At 42.8% G+C, this 20,570-nt stretch overlaps 1 protein-coding gene across 1 annotated transcript; it reads right to left on the bottom strand.

Annotated features, from left to right (window-relative positions):
• Positions 1-7,590: 7,590 nt before the first annotated feature.
• gpn1 (GPN-loop GTPase 1) lies at positions 7,591-19,809 on the bottom strand. The gene is made up of 13 exons (XM_084057989.1): positions 19,617-19,809; positions 18,843-18,936; positions 18,470-18,576; positions 17,832-17,869; positions 17,400-17,478; positions 16,995-17,089; positions 16,668-16,713; positions 13,048-13,194; positions 12,644-12,726; positions 12,453-12,492; positions 11,840-11,933; positions 10,711-10,818; positions 7,591-9,869 (listed from the first exon to the last, which is right to left on the bottom strand). The coding sequence occupies exons 1-13, from the start codon at positions 19,794-19,796 to the stop codon at positions 9,763-9,765; spliced, it is 1,218 nt and encodes a 405-aa protein (XP_083914115.1). The 5' UTR covers positions 19,797-19,809; the 3' UTR covers positions 7,591-9,762.
• Positions 19,810-20,570: the final 761 nt, after the last annotated feature.

Here is a 20,570-nt window from a genome sequence, read left to right as displayed (position 1 = left end):
GCATGCACACAAGTGGGGGGGCAGCCAGCCAATGGTCAGCTACTTATGGGGTGATGTCATAATGTGTTTGCACTGCTGCTGGGAGGAGGCCAGGAGGACGTATTATATTAAATGAGAAGAGAGGTCAACCAGGATGATCTTTTACAAAATATATGAATACATTCAATGATATTACTGTGGGTGCAATTACACGGTAAAGGCTGATTGGCAAAGGTGCAGAATAAGAGAGGAGGATAGAGGAGGAGAGAGAGGAGGGGTTGGTTTCCCGCAAATGGTTTGTCATCTCCAGATGGACACAGCATGCATGCACACACAGCCCCTGTTAGCCCAGATGAGGTAATGCATCTGCACCCCAGCTGGACAGTCACAGAGAGAGAGAGAGAGAGAGAGAGAGAGAGAGAGAGAGAGAGAGAGAGAGAGAGAGAGAGAGAGAGAGAGAGAGAGAGAGAGAGAGAGAGAGAGAGAGAGAGAGAGAGAGAGAGAGACACAGACAGACACAGAGAGAGACACAGTAGCAGGAGCAGGTAGAAGTAAAGAGTGTGAAAGTGACAAAACAGTCAAAGCAACTGATAAGAAATAGAATAAGAATATATATATATATATATATATATATATATATATATATATATATATATATATATATATATATATATATATATATATATATATATATATATATATATTAAAAAACAGACGGAGACAATTACACAGAGAAGCAGATTGGAGAGCCAGAGATGAGAGATAATGAAAAACATGTGCGTAACAGCTCCAGTTCGCATGGAATTACCATAATCCTTATGAATGTGTACACACATGCATGTGTCTGTGGAGGTGGCAAGGTGAGGGAGAGGTTGCAGAGAGAACGAGGACACAAGCGAGGAGAGAGAGAGAGCGAAGGGGAGGTGTGGGGGAGGATGAGAGGAAAATACAGTAGGAGGTGTGTTAGAGGAAAGACAGGAGCTGAGGGTAAGAAGAGAGCAGAAGAGGATGCTGGAAAGAGGAGAGTAAAGGAGGAAAGGAGAGGAGAGGCAGATCAAGGACCTGCAAGGAAAGCCTCTCCATCACGACTCATACAGCAATGATGTCATTTCTATCCAATCAGCAGAGAGCTCCCTCAGTTCCCCTAAACAACGCAGAGAGAAAGAATGAGAGAGAGAGAGAGAGAGGGGGGGTAGTGTGTGTGTGTGTGTGTGTGTGTGTGTGTGTGTGTGTGTGTGTGTGTGTGTGTGTGTGTGTGTGTGTGTGTGTGTGTGTGTGTGTGTGTGTGTGTGTGTGTGTGTGTGTGTGTGTGTGCGTGTGCGTGTGTGCTCTACACGTGCTACTACTCTTATTCAGTACATATGCATGTGCATTTGTGTACCTGTTCCTGCTTGTGTGCACATGCGCATTTCTGCAGTATGCATGTGTGTGTGACCTAGTGCTTGATAAACACTTCTTCCCGCAATGTGTCACGAGTCAACTAAGCCATGACATCAGCAGAGCAGACTCACAGCAGATGTATAAAGATAAATGCACAGCAAGATCCTCAGTGACAGTTTAACTCTTAGGGCCGGGGGGGGTAAAATTGCACCCTATTTCTTTTCAATGCTTATGTAATGTATATGGATTGGAATAGTGATGCCTTAAATGTATACAGACACACCACACCAATTCCTGTGTGTGTGTGTGTGTGTGTGTGTGTGTGTTGCAGTCATTTGTAAGTGGGTAGGGATTTCTAGACGAGCAGTGACAGGAGCTCATTCATATGCTGTCAATCGCTCACACAAGCACGCACATTCGCACGCACACACACACACACACACACACACACACACACACACACACACACACACACACACACACACACACACACACACACACACACACACACACACACACACACACACACACACACACACACACACACACACACACACAGTATATGCCTGCAGTCTCTTACACAGAAGCTCACGCCCAACACACACACACACACCTACAGTACCTAACAGGGAATCCATAATTCATTAGGTTTGGTCATGATGCTGTAGTGTATACACACTGCGGTACTGCTACTACAAAGAGACACTTATATTAAAACAAACACCACAGCACTGTAGCTTGGCTACAGTACTGTGGCAGTGGTGCTCAAAAATGTTTGCGTTACAAAACACCCAAATTGATTTATTAGGATATAGGCCAGGTATTAGGCCACTGACCCTTTTTTGAAAAATAGTTTATGCCAGCCAGGGCCCCTCATAAGAGAACATTTTTATTGCTAGATTAAATTTAGCACAAAATTCTACATGGAGGGCCCTGCAGGGCCCCACTTTAATAACCCCTGGTTTAGGATATGGCTGCATGTCTTAGAATAGAATAGAATAGAACTATGCAAGCAGGCATCACGTGGACACGGTGGACGTTACCTCACTCAGGAGGGGAATGCTTAAAGGCAGTGTATGTAACTTTGTCCATGTGTTTACACAACATACAATGAATACATGTTTTGCTAATCATTTCCCTACATACCAGTACGTATCAGCCACTGGAGTAGTGTGGTTTACCTGCAGAAACACATTGCCCTCTCACTGTATTTTGGTGTTTTCACTGTTTTGTTTTGGTAGACAATGCGTTTCTGTAGGTAAACACCACCACACTACTCCAGTGGCTGATAACTGCTGATATAGAGGGAAATGATGGGTTAAACAAATATATATTTTTTTTTTATGTAAACACAGGGCAAAGTTACATACTATGCCTTTAAAAGCCATTCACAAAAGTCATTTTAACCACTTAAAGTAACATATACTTTGTTGTACGATAAATAGCAAAAACAATTGAAGATCTACTAACTCACAAGTTCACAACACGTTGCATCACAACCTGTCGTGAGTTTGTAGATCGGCTATTTTTGAAAGAAAGACATTTGAAGAAAAAAAAGGGATGACAGGGTTATTGAATATGCTACATACACAAGGAAACCAAAGTTCATTGCAGGGAAAGTAAAATACTTAATACACAATAGTGTGTTTTGTGTGTGACACAAATAAGCTATCAACCTCACAATGCTGTCCCATCCAGCAAATCAATTCCCTTTCAAATTGAGAGATATATCATATGCCATTTGGCATGGGCAGAGTAGATATGCGCTGGCCAGTGGCCAGCCAACTTGAAAGCAGTGACATCATTTCCAAGTGTGGAGGATGAGGTCACTCTGCTCTCCGAGCGAGTGATGTCATCATAATGGGACAGTAAATAATGGACCACGCCAGAGGACTGAGTCATGCAGGTGAAAACAGAGTAGTCAGAGGATGACCTGTATTGATGATGATCAGTAAAATAATCTATGATTGATTGATATGGGTGATAAGTTACATGAAGTCACTTTAGAGTTTATGACTAACGTAAAGGAGAGATTGTCATATTCTGTCACTCTGTTATCCCAAGAAGGCCATTATGACATCATTGCTGAAGATTAAGTCATTTAAGCTTAAATATTTCAAAAAGTAAAGATGATTATCAAAAAGTTTAAGCCCTCTAAGGAGCTAAACAGTTTTTCATTTGAAAGAAGAGAGGCTGGGTGATCACCCAGAGCTGGTACTGAAACAGTCTGTGTGCGTGTAAATGAACAGATACATTAGGGGCACTGGAGAAAGCCTGGAGACTCACGGTTAACCTCACTGCACTTGAATTAATTATCTTCAGCTCACCAGGTATTTGGACGTGCTGCTCAATGGGGAGTTTTCACTGTGCCATATCTCTCACGGATATCTACACAGCAGAAACCAGGGATGGAAAGCCTGGCATTTTAGTTTGGTGTTTTTTCTTTGTTTGTCTAAAATGAAAACTGATATGATTTTCTCGTGTGATAACCTCTCTGTCCAGTGTCCACTGTAGAAGTATAGGTGCAGTGAAACTTCCCTCAGAAAACTGATTAGCATGTGCTCTCAATTAAAGATAAGATGAGATTAAAACTAATCCTTTAGGGGAAATCTTGTCATTCAAGTTGCTAATAGATAGATCAGCAATGTAAAGCAAGTATCAACGAAAAGGAAGGTTTATGATGTTACTGTAGCTTATGGTTTAGAAAGGGATCTATGATATCAAATCAAAGAAAAAGGTCTGGAACTTGCAAAAGGATGCTCTTTTTTAATTCAACATTTCAGTCCTTAGACCTTCATCAGGACAAACATTTCTTTGATTTGATATCATAGATCCCTTTCTGAATACTGTAGCTTAGGCTATGGTACAACCTTTTTTTCTCCGCCAGGCTGAAAGGCGGAGATTATGTTGTTCCCTTGTTGGAGTGTGTGTGTGTGTGTGTGTGGGTGTGTGTGTGTGTGTGTGTGTGTGTGTGTGTGTGTGTGTGTGTGTGTGTGTGTGTGTGTGTGTGTGTGTGTGTGTGTGTGTGTGTGTGTGTGTGTGTGTGTGTGTGTGTGTGTGTGTGTGTGTGTGTGTGTGTGTGTTGTGTGTGTGCTTGCTTGCGTCCATGCATGCTTTTAAAAAGTCTACAGTTTGGCCAAAAAAAAAAGTATAATAATAATAATTTGCCGAATACATTTTGCACGTACCTGGAATTCATACTCATCCTATAGGCTATTAACCCATACTAGCTATTAGGCAGTGAGCCACTCAGCAGAGCCAGTGCCTTGGCTAGAGCAGTGTGGTTCTCAAAACCTTTTCATGTCAAGGACCGCTAAATTAATATGTATTTGGCCGTGGAACCCCATCTGAAGATATTTTGTGCCAGGGACCCTCATAGAAGATTTGTGTTGTTAAAATGTTTCAAAAGTATTCCAAATTTCACATTTCTTTTTTTAAAATAGCAGATTTGAAGCTAGGTAGATCGCGAGGTAGATCTGCTACAATGTTTGCTGGGGACCCCCTGGAACCCCCCAAAGGACCCCATGGGGGTCCCCGGACCACACTTTGAGAATCACTGGAATCACAGAGTACGTTAACATGCATGTCTTTTAGTGTGTAAGGAAACTGTAGCATCCAGAGGAAACCCATGTGAACATGGGAAGATCATGCAAACTATACACAAAAGGGCCCCAGGACAGGACCTTCTTGCTGTATGCCATTGATTGATTGATTGATTGAATACTTTATTAACAGTTTGCAAAAAAGGCACATTGGTTCAAATGTATACAAAAGGTGCTAATAGGATAACACAAAAAACACATAAATACTAGTAGTAACAGTGCTCTCACCAATTTCCACCATTGAAAGAATCCATCCCTCTAAACTTGTTCTTTCATCTCTTTTCATTAAGCTATTTCTCTGCATGTGTATTGTGTGATTCTTCACACTGGCAGCATGTTACATGTTCACCTCCGCTTGCTGTGAGTGTGGGAAGTAGGCGTCGTGACATTTCCTAACAGCTACAAACTGCCCTGATCCTGTATTTCCTCCTCTCTCTTTTTTTCCTCCTCGGCATGTCTACAGACATGTCGTGCCCACGGCTTGAACAGACGGAGAGGGAACAAATGTATTGAAACGGCACGACGGCGGTGAGTCATTGATGGAGCGAGGACAGATTGGAGGCGTTTGCTTCAGCTCTGTACTGTAAACTGAGAGATACAGAGAGGAGCTGGTAGGAGAGAGAAGTAGAACTCGCCTCCTCCACACCCTTTGTCTTGTGGAGTTTGCATGGAGGCACTTAACTCTGAAAGCTGGAGTGCACCTTGACATTAATTGTTGGGTTGCATGTGTTATTGAGTAGGGGAATGGGTTATGGGTTTCTAGTGATTAATGCCTTTATGTCTAAACTGTTGCTCTAGAGCGGAGCGTTTGTTAGAACCTGTTTCTACACAAAGTTGTTGTCATGCCACTTCCTTTGAATCTTCAACCCAAAGGTCATTCATTACATTGGTTACAGAAGGGGGATGGCCGAGCTGGAGGAAATCTGAGAATTCCTCCAGCGCCTATGAGCGGAATGGATGAGCTGTGCCACTCTCATCATGGCTGCTTTGGAACAGCGATTTGGCTGGCCTACATTTCAGGATGAAGGCATGCAGGGACCAGCTGTCTGCCAGGACGATGAGGAGAGAAAAATAAAACTTAAGAACTTATGCCACTTTAGTTGACTCAATGTATAGTTATCCTGCATTCTTGTATAAGCCTATACTGTGAAGGAGGAGTTGGCCCTGCACACCTTTGTGCAAGGACTCCGGGCCGATCGTCTTCGGGAGCATGTTCACCTGCCCGGCCCACAGATACTTTGCCATGCCGTATAAGAAGCAGAACAACTTTGACTGCTCATGCCCTCATGAAAAGCTATTCATGAAGAGACCATACAGCTGTACAGCTTTTGGTCTCTGTAATGCCTCTACCTCAGGGGTCTTCAACAGGGGGTCCGGGACACCTAGGGGGTCCTCAGAGCTACTACAGGGGGTCTGCCAAATCTTTGTGTGATATGATTTTTTTTAGGAGAACTTGAGCCAAAAATAGCCGATCTACAAGCTCACAACGCCTCGCGTAGGCGTTGTGAGCTTGTAGATCTGCTATTTTTGGCAAAGAGGAATAGGTGTAGAGGGAAAAAAGAGCAGACCAAGTAAAAAAAAAAAGTTTCATCTGAAACACAATTTTATACAATATAGAGGGGTCCCTGCTTCATCTCTCTCTCTCAGCTAGGGGGTCCTTGGCCTGAAAACGTTGAAGACCCCTACTCTATCTTTAAGCAATGGAGAGAGTCCTGGCCAAGGTCACTCGGAACCGATTGTGGTCAACCTCAACGACCGCCCCGCCCACGCTGTGGGTTTTCGAGCGAGCCTTGGCCAGCCAACGGGGGGTATTATTCCAGACCATTTTCCACGCAGGCCTCCGCTCCACCCAGTGAAATGCAATCTCCTTGGTCAGCGGTGAAGTGGTCGCCACCAACACAAATAGTCACCTCCTTCAAGGACTGGCTGACCACTCATAGGAGAGCTGCAGAGTTTCATATAGTGTCAGTTTTTCAGCCACTTTGTAGCAATTGCCAGCCTTCTACTATACAACTCACAAGGGATAGACCTTCTGGTTCAAAAAGGCATGCCACACTGCCTTCTGGCCACACCCCCTTCCTTCCTTCCCCCCACCTCTCATTTGTATGAGTGTGGAAAGATGGAATTCACCCATGATTCCTTGAGAAACTAACAGAATAGAAGCATCATCATCATAACAGTGACATCATAGTATAATCTTAATTACAAATGTATGGTCTCTTATTATCTCAGTGTTTTCTATGCCATGTTATGGTTATCATCCATCATGTTATGATTTAACCTTTTGTGTGGTCTGTTAACCAATGTACTCTATGTGTTTGTGTACAGTGGACACGTGGCCTCACAGAGAGAAGTAGAACCACAGAAGAATGAAACTGGGAAAACATGAAGAAAATAGACACCAAGAACTCAAAAAGTGAACACAGGGAAAGTTACCCCAAGAGCGAGCAAGGAAATGAAATACAAAACACAACGAACAGAACATAGATGAGCAATCAGATACAGAATAACTCTTGAAAACTCAACTCGGTCCTGTGGCGCCCTCTGGTGACAGACAGGGGCCCTGACAGTGGTGACCTTAGCTTAAGACAAACATAAGGTAAGTAATAATAAAGTACAGGACATTGAGGACAACAAAACTCACTTTTATTTTGTGGATCATAAAAGCCAACGTTCAGTATTTTTCACAAACATAATATCGTTATTAAAAAGGAACACAAAACAACTTTTATAAAAATATACATTTTCACTGGGGAAAATCTCTTCACCAACTTCACTGCAGTTTTCCAACAGTTTTCCCATGGAGATCCAACAACAGAACTATGAACAATGTATACAGTTAACCATAGAGTCAACCTAGTGCAAGGCAAGTCTGTCCTAAACCTTGAATCATGTGCCATTTCTCAGGGAGACAATATGAGAATACGGTGTTTAGATCTCACGCTCAAAGAAGATTCTGTGCAGATGTCAGCTGTGAACATTTTCAGGAACCCTGTCGCTAAAGGTTCACTGGAAGCCATGCGGAGAAATGTTTTTCCCATCCTCTCAGATTAAAACACAAAATGCCATCATTTATATTTTGCCTCTGAACTGTCTCAAGTGAAAGAACTCGTGTGAACTAAAAGCATCATTCATATGCATCATGTCCTTCAAATCCCTTGACGCACTGTGCTGTTTTGGTCAGTTAAGGTAGGGCAAGTGATATTTTGGTTAAAACAAAACGTTTTTCGTTGAAACAAGTGTTAAATACCTCTGATAGTACTCATTGCTATAGTGTTTGTTCAGTTACCAGGGTCTTTCTAGCTCTTTAATAAACAGAAAATACATTTTCAGGTGGGTTGAACATTTTCCGCCAATCAGGAAAGAGTACCCATTTATCAGCTTCAAATTTAGTGTTCCAGTTCCTCTTGTTTAATCAGTATTCTGTGCAAGTTCTCTCTCCTGATTGGATAAAATAGGTATCCCGACCTGAAAATGTTTATGTTTACTATAGAACAGGAGATACTCCTGTTACTGAACAAGCACTCTATAGCAAGGAGTACTATCAGAATATAGAGCTATTTAACACTTATTTTAACAAAAATATATCACTTAACTACCTTTAACTAGTTTTATCTGTTAGGAGGACATGCTAATTATGGTAACCACTTAACCACGTGAACCCCAACGCCCCCTATTCTGGGAGGAACATTCACCAGAAAGAGCAGATCTACAAGGTCACAACTAATCTGCTATTTCTGGCAGAGAGATTTGGTGTAGAAGGAAACAAGAAAAGATCAAGTACAGAGCCAACTCAAGTCAGTTTCACTAAGTATATAGAGGGTATAAGAAAAGAATAATATCTTTTTTACCATAATACGTGGCCATGATGGTGACATTGTTAATAAGTCCAATCTTAATTACTTCCTGTCAAACAAAAACATAATGCGTGATTACATAAGCAGGTACTAACCAATTTTAACCAATAACATCATGACATGCACCTGTAAATCAAGGGCTATGATCCATTTAAATGAATGGTCTGCCATGCTTGATACTGTCTCCAGTTGTTTTATACCTCTATGCTAGACACTAGAGGACAGTGCTACTCCATTGAATGAAACTAAACATGGCTGACCTCACTGCAAACTATATTTTTTCCCCCACATTTGACGTGAGAAATAGGTAATGCAGTAACAGGAACTTGATTCAGCACGGCCTGTATAAATATTCTTTTACTTTATGGACCGATGTGATATACGGGCATTTAATGGAACTTGCCTATGCAAAAATCTGAGCTCCTAGTTGGGTTAAAAGATGCCCAAACAGTTGGTATGCCCGGAGGTTGGCAGCTCCGTTGCAGTTTGATGCTGCACCAGTCACTGATTGGCTGAGACGCGCCCTGCACCTTACACTATGAAATATGTCACGTCACGATAGGCTTGTGAAAAACCATTCACCTGCTCTTTAAGCCCTATTTTTATACTTTCAAAACATTTTGAACATTTTGAAAATAGCCAATCTACAAGCTTATAGATCTGCTTTTGTTTTTAACAAACTTTTTTTTTTTTTTTTATATGCCCAAAATAGTGACGCAAGGTTGAAAGTGGTTAAATGGTAGCACTGTTAAGGTTTTTTGTTTTACTGTATAATCGAAAGACAAGTGTCTGTCAACAGTGTCAAATGATGAAAATGTTGTATTTTCAACTGATAAAGGTTGAAAATAGTGCCTTGCTGTGCCTGTCCAAGTACATCCTCCATCCTCTTTAAGACATTAATGTCAGGAAGGTGGTCTGAGGGGAGACGTGGAGGGTTCGAGGGTTCAGGGTCCCTCAGGCGGCATGGATTTCCTGTTCCGGACTTGAACCACTTCCTTCCTCTCTTTCAGGAAGTTCCCGAAGGCATCGCTCTCTTTGCTCTCCTCGGTCACTGAGGAAGAGGAGGAGAGGGATGAAGAGAGGCAAAATGAGAGCAAGAGGACAGAGACTGGCCAGTTGACCTCTTTTGTTTCCATTAGCATTGCTACAGAATGCTAACAAGCTTACAGTGGACATTTCTCAGTAACAGTAATTGCGATGGTTTTCCATTTGACAAGAACCTTGGGGTCTACAGTACATCTCAAACCCAAACATACACATATAAAACAGAACCATCCCTTTAACATCCCGGTTGTCTGATAGTCAACAGTGGAGAAAGAGTGTAGGAAAAAGAGGATCATAAACGACACAGGTCAGAAGTGTATATCGAGGTCTGGGCACTAACTCATGTCAACTCAAGTCGACCTGACTTGGATCCAAAATGCATGAAGTGAAATTAAACCATTCCGTTTGATTGATCAGTGTTACGGCCATTGCGAAATTGGGGCCGCAGGTTGTGTGGGACTTCTTCTTTCTTTTTCCCCTGCAGTGCCAAAGGTCGCACCTGGTCGTCATCGCCAATCAGACAGCAGCCAGCATAAAAGCCTGGGAGAACCTCCACTTCAACCCAATTGCCATTCTTCACCCTATGTGCTCATTGCCATACCTGTCTGTAGGCTGTGTGCCATATTTTAATGCTGAGTGCTTAAAGTAGCTTTATGCTGTGTGCTTAAGTACAGACATGGGAAGCTTCTGGCAGAGGTGTGCTGCTCTTAATTTTGCTTCACCTTTTTCTCCTTTTTTTCTGTTAGTCAAGGAGTCTAGAATTGTAATTTGACTTGGTGCATTATTTGGTGTAGTCTTTGGTTTGCCTCTAGACTATAAGGTTGTAACAATCAGGATGTTGTACTAACCGTTGTGGTCAATGTCATCTGTGTCGCTGTCCACTTCTTCGTCATCATCCTCATCGGGGTTACCCCGTGTGAAGATGAGATCACTAGGGCCAGCAATGTTGACTTCCTCTGAGGACAAGAAGTGACATCACACACTGTCAGCATTGAGTACTCTATTACAGGGCTAATCGCAGTTCTGATGACATAGATGACTCACTTCATAGACTAGCCTCCAGGTTCTTTGTGCCTATTTCACCCGTGCATTGCTGGTATCGATATGTAGACAGACACACTCAGTACTGATGTCATAGACTGGCATCCAATTACTCTGACAATGGGTGCTATCATAGTACTGGACATCATACACTGGCCTCCTAGTACATTGTGCCAATGGCGCACAATGGGATTTGAAATAAAATTCAATTTATTTATTTTTTAACAGTGTGGGAATTTAGAAATTAGCAATCTAGAAGAGGGTCTGTGTGTCTCTCTGTCCGTCCAGGGTTAATCTTGCAAACCAATGGATTGCAAAATGTCTTGTGCATGCTGTATAGGCCATTTAAAATGGAAGCCACGCCATTACTAAATCAACCCCATGTTGTTTTTTGGTACGACTATAACGGGCCAGCCATAAAAAGCTAAAATACTGACAACAGCTAATCAGTAAATCTTGGATTATCTCAACTTTATGCTACTCCTCCTAGTGTCTTCTATGGCAAAACCAACCCATCTGGCATCAATGTAAATTTAAAACAACACCACAGGTGATGTGCTGTACAAAATAAAAACGATTTGTAGAGTGATTAACTTGGTTGATATTGCAATATCTAATATCAATATCTAAATATTGCATTAATATCATTGTCCTTTGGATTTTTTTTTGCTGAGGATTCTTCAAACCCTGTGTATTTGAGGTGGTGTGCACGCTTCTGCATCAACTGCTGTACTACTCATTATCACAACCAAACCTCCTGATTTCACACTGTCATTTGCAACGCATATTAGGTTTATCTATGGTTGTATGATTGGCTCATTGCATTTGCAAGCAGGGAGTGTGATAAAGTCCTTGATATTGACACAAACTACAGCGCTTTTTCAAGTTCATAGGACATTAAAAGTAAATGATCCATGGTGCAGCCCTCCTGCTAACCTGTATCTGTTGCTGCTGAGGTCATGTTAACAGCTCCCATGTCCTTCCTCAGCCTGTCCATCTGCTGCTGCTGCTTCCTGCCCTGAGCATCAGCCTGAAACAAAGCCATCAGTCACTTTATTCGCACAATGCAACACACTTAATCACTCAAACTCTAGTGTCCCTATTCTGGGTCAAACTTTCAGCGAAAATAGCAGATGTACAAGATACATGTAGATCGGCTATTTTTGGTGAAGAGATATGGTGCAGAGGGAAATAATAGCGCACCAAATATAGAGCCCTGGGGGACCCCGGTCAATTAAGTAGGGCTTAAGTGGTTAAAGAACTATTCCAGTAATAGTGCAGGTTCAGCCCATTAACTACAGTATGAGTCGTGGTATACTTGACATTAATGTCAACTACTTTCTAAAGAATACCGTTGTATTTTTATTTTAGATTTTTGAAGAAACCATTGGTTTCCATTCATTTCAGTACGGTATATATATATAAAAATACATGTGCAGAGACTTTAAACTTGACACAGTGACAGTTTAGTGCACAGTTTAGTGCCCCTAGGGCTCTCTCTCTCGCTCTCTATTTTACCAAAAAATTTAAAACATGTCACATTACTCACCAGCTCTTTATGAAGTCTTTCATACTCTGGCCGATATTCCCTGAGAAAGATATGGGTCAGTATTGTGACTATTTATAAATATTTTATAAATACTTTATAAATACGTATATGTTTCATTTAACTGTGATCTCCTGTGCAGTGGACCTGTGCAATGAATGAAACACATAATTTATAATACTACTAGTACTCACGTCTCATACTCCTTGGCAGCGTCTGCCACCTGGACAAAGAGCTCATCCAACCCACTGCCTGTCACTGCAGATACACCAACCACCTACAGACACATTATTTAGTCACAAGCCTTTATTAATAATTTTCATGAGGGATGCATCGATATGGAAATTCTAGGCGACAGCCGATATCAATATCTTTTTATTTTTGTTGTTATTTATTGCCCTTTTGCGCCAGGAACTGTTCAGCTTGGTAGGCTGCATATAACCAACACACCAACAGAGCCAGCATAAAATGTATGCGTCACACAGACAGTAGGAAACTGAGAGGGAGATAATGTAGGAGAGAAGAACACTTCAGGGTTTTAAGCACAGGATATTTTACATTAAGTTGTCATTAATGGTACATCGAGTCGGTCTCGTACCCGTAGGTTGGTGTAGAACTCGTCGAGCACCAGGCTCATGGAGCGGGTCAGGTTGCTGACGTACGAGGTCTCCTGGTTCAGAGCGTCCTGGAATACTTCAAAGTCCTGCATCCACTCCACCGCAAAGCTGTGGTCTATGATGTCTGTCTGCACCATAACCATACACACAAGACAACATCAATGGTGCACTGTTGCTCTGAAACAGCAACTCCCTCTGCTGCTGCACACAAAACTGAAAGCTTCCTAATATGTCTTCTCCTATTGGCCCTGGAAGGCATATACTGAACGTGGATGCAGCACTGGCCAGTGGCCACTGGATTGTACGTTTGACAGCATATTGGCAGGGGCAACTTGCCATAATATGCCTGAGTTTTACATAGGTACCTGATACAATGAATTATCTTTCTGTTTTATAACCATTACTGTTAGCATCTACATAGGAAATTGTGTTTTGTTGTGAATCCCCAAATTTTTAATTTAACCAAGTATCCTACATCATAACTACATATCTGACATTTGTAAAACCAAACCTCTTGAAAATGCAGCAAGTAATAATGATTTTAATCGTGGAGAGACCTCCTGCTTCAACAGACATAGGAGGCGTGGCTTGCCCCTGCCAATATGGTAACTGTGTTTACGCATCGCTCCAATGAGCAGCAGCGGACAATGCAGTGTCTACATGTACTGTATACATCTATGGTGTCACAGTAAAACCAATGTATTATACAGTACTAGAGTTTCGGGGGGCTACGCCCCCCTCAACCCCAGCCGCGCACGGGGCCCAGCCGTGTGTATATTGGGGGACCCAAATCGCCGGAGTGAAACTGTGGAAAATTTGTTTTGAAAAAGGAAAAAATTTGAAGAAATAATATTTGTTATGTTTCAGGGGGTCCACAGGGGGTCCGCGGACCCCCTGATGGTCCACTGACCCCCTGTGGAGTGTTGGGACGCGCGGGGACACCCGTGGAACATTGCGGACCATTTCGGTGTTTTGTTTTTTTTCATGAAGGTGGTTGCTTGTTTCTGGCGCAGGCTGTGCAAACCTGGCAACCCAGCGCATGCTGCCGCACGTTTAAGTGGCGTAGCGTCATGAGGGTCAGTGGGGCCGTGGCTCGGTCAGTGAAGACCCTGTAGTGCGGATGATATGTGGCATAGAGGGGCAGATTGTAAATCCACAGAGGAAACATCCGTGGGCTACCATTGGTTCAGCGATGTGTGCGGTCGCCCTGCGGCCCCTCCTCCTCCACCAATGTGCAGTATTGAGAGCCCTGACGTCACAACAATTGGAGCGATGGGCACTGCACTGTGGTTGGTTAGGGTACAGCTAGGGCCCAGGTAGAACCCAGTTAAAGCCTGCATGGGCAAACCCAGTTAGGACTCGCCTTGGTCCCACATAAACATGGGTAGTTGGGGCCCACCTAAGGGCCAGGTAGAAGCTACTTATAGCCTGCATGGGCATCGCAGTTGGGACTGAAGTGGATGCCGCTGACATTGCTGACATGGGGTCCATATGGTTTAGCCCACCTTGAAACCATATGGGAACTACGCTGGCATGCTGGCTGTAATGCAAACGCTGCATCATACCTGCAGTGTGTAGTTTGATGTTGTGTGTGTAGCAGATATACCTGCAGTGTGTAGATCAATGTCCATAGGAAAGTCAATGCCCAGCAGTGTTTTTTTTCCCCAGCAGAGTTTCTAGTGTCTCTGTGTCTCTCTGGAAGAGGTTGCACATGAACTCTGCAGCCGCACTGAGGCGCTCCAACACAAACACTCTGACATTAAGCTGCTTCACACAACAAACATCAGCACCACGCTGCTGTTTGTCCAAAAGACACAATATCTGCTCTCCCACCAACGTCATGTGTTCATTTATCGACAGCCGTACAGACTCCTTTTGACACATTTTACGTCGTTTATCCAGCTCTCACTGACTCTCCACATCGGGCTGTTATTTTGCTGCGATCAAGTCAACGATGTGAGAGATTAGCTATCACAGACGGACGGACAGGGGGTGAAACATAGTGTTGCGCCATGCCTTTCGGCCTGGCGGAGACAATAAAAAACCGAAAGTAAAGGAAATGGCCATTTCTGCAACAGAAGTAGTCAATAAACTATGCTATGAAAACATGGGCCACATTGGCAAAGAATGTAAGAAAGAGGCAATCATGTAGAAAATAGCCGATCTCCAAGCTTACAAAGCCTCTGAACGTGAGGCGTTTGGAGCTTGTAGATCGGCTATTTTCACAATATTTACTTGTGGAACGGAGTCAAACAGAATGGGGGGGTCCCAGATCAAGTACGTGTATTTGGGGGGGGGGGGGGGGGGGGCGGCGTGAAAGGGTTGATAAACACTGCTCTAATCGGAGTGAAATTATCTGAAATTACTACATGACCATAATGCAGCCTAACATCTGTTGCACGGGGCGGTCCTGCCATTACGTTAGTTACTGTAGTTGCTGTGGAGCGACATAGTTCTCCAGAAGACACACACAAACATACACCATCTACAATGGACGAACTGAGCAGCAATATAGACATTCACCACACGAACGTGCATTGTTGACAAAGTGATTGCACAGCCGCTGCAGGCATGACAACCAGGTTAGCGTTAGCGACATGGCAGCTATCACAGCGCCCTGTCCGTCGTGCTGCAACTGCCTGTGATGGCTACAGCAGTAACAGCAAGCTGTCTGCGATGCCATTGTCTGGAGAGTGCTCTTAGCGTGACACGACCAATGAGAGTGAGCGCTGTAGTTGTTGCTAAGATACGGTGGCGTCTCTGCCCCATAGCTTGTAGATCTCTCACACATGATTGGCGTAGGCTGCGTTGCCAGGTCTGACTTTGTGTCTAAGCAATGGTCGGCTGATTTTGGCGCGCCTTTGGGCTCGTTTGCATTGTGCGCACGGCAGCGCTTGTTTAGCGTACGTCAGCGCGACGTGGCAACGGACGTGGCAACGTGAAAGGTGATTGGCTGGTGAAAAGAAACACCCGACGTTACACCAGAAATGGTGCCTGGAGAAAATGGTGACCAAAAAAAAAGTTTGGAAAAAAAGGAACAAAACCCCGCAGCGGCTGCGTGCTGTTGTGGTGATGAGGTCGTGCGCACGGTAAACGGTACGAAGCTGCCTCCCCTTCCGTTTTGTCCGACATTTGGTGAGTAGAATTAATTATGTTGCGCGGTGGAAAAGGTGTATTGAGCAGTGAGATGTCCCCTACGCGAGGCGTAAATTCAGCGCGGCCGGCGTGGCGAGTCAGTTGGCGACATGTGGTCTGGCGGTGCGTTGTTTAGTCGATAACAGAGCTGTGGGGTGTGGACACCGAGGGTGCGGAAGTTGGTCGCCATTTATATAGTTAGATGGTTGATCACTGAGCAGAGCAGTTGGTATTTTATTAACAGTTCTCCTGCTCTACCACAAGGTGCTGTGTGTACACATGGTCAATGCTGTGTGTGCAATGTACACACATTCCCCAAGTATAAGAACAAAATGAATAATAAATATGATACCCTACTTTGCTTAGAAATGTCTGTAAGTATGATTTTTTTGTTCATACGCAACCTTGATGTATGAGGGCTCAGGAATGTGTCAAAAGTGTCTATGCATTAATACTTCTTCCTTACCTTATTCATGACAACAATGAAGGGCAGCTTGGTCTTATAGAGAATGCTGAAAGGGAGACCGGAAAAATGCAGCTGAGAGTGAAAACACGTCTTTTTTTCGTTGGAAATTGTCGTTTCTTTTTTTCTAAACGGGTGCCAGTCAACTGGTAGCATTCTCTGCCCACAAATATTTTTTCAGTTTCACGTTTTAAACTTAAACTGGTAAATCTAATATAAGTTTCTATAATATCGCTAATGGTATTCAACATTTTTTTTGTTGAGGATTGTTAAGGCTATGTGTTAAGACATAAAAATGAAGAGCTATATCACGGTCTATGCCATGCTGACCTGCAGGCATACAGCATGTTGGACATGAAAGTGACAGGGTTGACGCTGCGAGACGTGTCCATCACATACACCACCACACAGGGGAATGAGGAGGCCTGCAGAGACACATACATACACAGACGCACACACACACACAAAGACGCATATAAACAGGTGTATGCATACATATACGCACAGACACACATATCATACATATGTATACACACTCAAACACATGGTCAGTGGTAGGAGAAATAGAAATAAATGTGGCTTCTGTTCTTAGACTCAGCATTACACATTATCAAATCAATCTCCCCTCCTTTCTAGAGGAATCCATGTAATATACACAGTGGACAGACATACAGACATTCACACCCATAAGTAAACTTTTCCTTAAAGAAAAAAAAGAAAACACTTGAGACATACCAGAGCCTCTGTGATGATGGTGCCAGATGCTGACCAGGTGAACACCTCGATCTGCCCTGGAGTGTCTATCAAAACGTATCTGTACACAAGAGTTTAAGGTCAGCTGGTACATGTTACAGCAGATTCACCGTAACACAGAAATAAGAGAATTACTACTCAAACAAAGCATACTAACACCACATCCATGGCAGATAACTCACTTTTACATTAACTTAATTGGCTTGCATAAACAAATGGACATTTTCATTTGTTGTATAGTGAGTCAGGGGTAGGATTATCAAGGATGAACACTCAGGCTTTATGAGCATTCATATTATTTGTCAGTGGTTAAAATTAAGGGAAAATACAATACAGTAAAAAATCAAACATATCAGATATTTGAGTGGGCATGTGCCCTCAGTTGGAATTTCACTGTCAATTAACAACACTTACTGGTGATTGTGTTGTTTCATCTCAATAAACTTCATCACCTGAAAGTGAAATGAGAGACAGATAAGACTTATTTAATCAGTCCAGCAGTACAGTATGTGTGATAGTCCCATTATGTAACGTGTCAATTCATCATGAGACGACCTGTGAACATGATCTGCACTCTAGCAGTCATTTGTGACTTCTAGAGTGCAGCAGGTAGTAACTTCTTTAATTTCACTTTAGTCTAATAGAGGCATGGCCTCCCTGTCCAATGTTTAGCTATCAGTTGCTAGGTGTGCAGTTCATTAACAGGGGTTAAGTTTGGGAACCCCTGGTGTAGGACTACATGTGTACAGGGCAGGCCTACACCAGGGGTTCCCAAACCTTTTCAGCTAGAGACTCAAAAGAGCCTGGGACCCAAACCCAAACAAAAATACATGATCTACAAGCTCACAATACACCGCATCGCGCCACGTGAGCTTGTTGATCTTCTATTTATAATACTTTAAAAAAAACATTTTTATGAAAATCTTTGAAAAAATGTTTAAACACACAGCTACTGTGTGTTTGGGAAACACAAGACAAAGAGTATTTAGCCTGGCTTGAGCCTTACAATACCCTTGGAAAATACAGCAATGTATTACAAAAGGGAATTCTACCTGATCAAAACGTGTTGCAAATAGATTGAGGGAGGTCACTATGGCACCGTTAGGCCCAAGACCATACTGCTTCATCACTTCTTTGTAGTTGACAGTGTCACGGATATCTGCCATAAGAAGGTCAAAGAAACAGTAAGATAAGACTTGATTACTGAAAGCTGGTCAGTAGCCATATGCAGGTACAGAAGCAAATAAAATGCTACATCAGGGTCCATGGGAATATACTGTGATTTTGTACTTTCTGCCTCTCTTGGATTTGTGGTCAGTGTCAGTGCTATTCTACAAGGATGAATCACATGGCACCAACAACACTTCAGATTCACATCACTCTCTAAATAAAGGATGCTCTCTCAATTCAGTGGCAAAGCCTTACCGATGTTGGCAGGGAACGGCACTTCATGTACAGCAGGGTCCAGGTTGATGACATACGGGGGGGATTTCTTGGTGTGAAGATGAGCGGTGAGCCTCTGCAAAACGGATGCATGCCATGAATACGCTTGCCTTTACTGTAGTTGCTAATGTAGGCTCACTGCTGCTTACAAAAGGTAGTCACAGACTCACAACATGATTTCTTTAAGCAGCTTTTCAGTGATTTCCCTGATATACAGCATGCTCATTTCCAATGATCTAAGCAGGCACTGACCTGGTACACCAGATTAAAAATTGACAATGTACTAGTGGAACATTAAGCTCCTTCTAATAATACATAAATTGAGCTTTAAATGTTTATGTCATGACAGCAAAACTTTGTCAGTTAATAGTTCTTGTTAAGCTTGGCAAAAGGTGTATTGTACAGAGAAGGCAGGGCCCTGAGAGGCTTCCCACCTTGGAGAATAGACCTTCAACAACACAAGGCTGCCTTTGTTTCGGGGAGTAGCGAAATCGTTTTGTTTGTTTACTAAAGTTGGAGACCTCGCACCGCAGAGGGATTTTCGGTCTATGATCAGAGCAGCGCGACTGGCAGGGCGTTAGAGATAACTCACTAACACTCTGGACTATCACTATAAACTGTCAAATAGATTGATTAGCCCCGGTTACATTATTAGATGCAACATGCAAGCAAATCAAACCAGACTCGTGTGGGTCCACAGCACAGCACCAGAGCTGAGAACGAATGATGAACGTGCCTTCCTTGCTATCACATTACCTGCACGAAAGTAGTTTTCCCCGACCCCGCCATGCCCAACACTATCAGACACACGGGTTTCTGCTGGGCAGCATCTCCTGAAGGAGGCTCTAGTGTCGGCATGTCATCCTGTCCACCATCACCGCTGCTATTGTCAATGGAAACATCCTCAGCACCACAGAATCCTGCTGCTGTCGCCATGCTGTTTGTTTGTTGAGAACCCGGTGCCGCTACTGCCGTAAAGGACACGACAGTGCCGCAAAGAGTTGAGACTCCGCCCCCCCCCACATACTTCAATTCTTTATTGACAAAGTGAAATTACAAGTGATCCTTTGCATCATGTCAGAGCATGGAGGTATAAATAAAGTGCCTCACATCATAGGGTTCAAGAGAATGATAGATGATGATGGTATGATGAGGATGTTGATAACAATAAATAATAATAATAATCATAATAATCATAATAATCATAATAATAATCATAATAATAATATAATAGACAATACACAAAATACATAAAAAAACACACACATTGAAGTAGGCTATTAAATGTCTCAATTAAGTCTTCCTGGTCTGAGCAAGAGTTTATGTTGCAATTGAAAAAAATAAATAACAATTTGCATAATTTGATTGATTGATTGAATACTTTATTAACAGTTTGCAAAAAAAGCACAGCAAACAGTTCTATACAAGGTCTGCAGGAAAGGACTACTATGGCTTGTTTCCATTGTGGTCCTGTGTTACTATTCAATTCATTGAAAAAAAACAGTGACAGACAAATATACAAACTATGCAAAAACATCATATAAACGAGTAGTAATCGAAAAGAAAAATATGAGATAGGAGATCATTGCTTTTTATTATTATTATTCTCAGTATCGATTCTTATGGTCGGCAGGTGGCAGTGGAGTGCCATACAACCTATTTCTGCTTCCTTTTCCAGACCTGAAGAAAACAGGCTGAGTAGCGTGTGAT

The sequence above is a fragment of the Gymnoscopelus microlampas genome (assembly GCF_963454915.1).
Source record: "Gymnoscopelus microlampas genome assembly, chromosome: 1".
Classification (NCBI taxonomy): Eukaryota; Metazoa; Chordata; class Actinopteri; order Myctophiformes; family Myctophidae; genus Gymnoscopelus; species Gymnoscopelus microlampas.
Note: the sequence above shows the minus strand (reverse complement) of the source record. Positions and strands in the feature narration are given on the sequence as shown.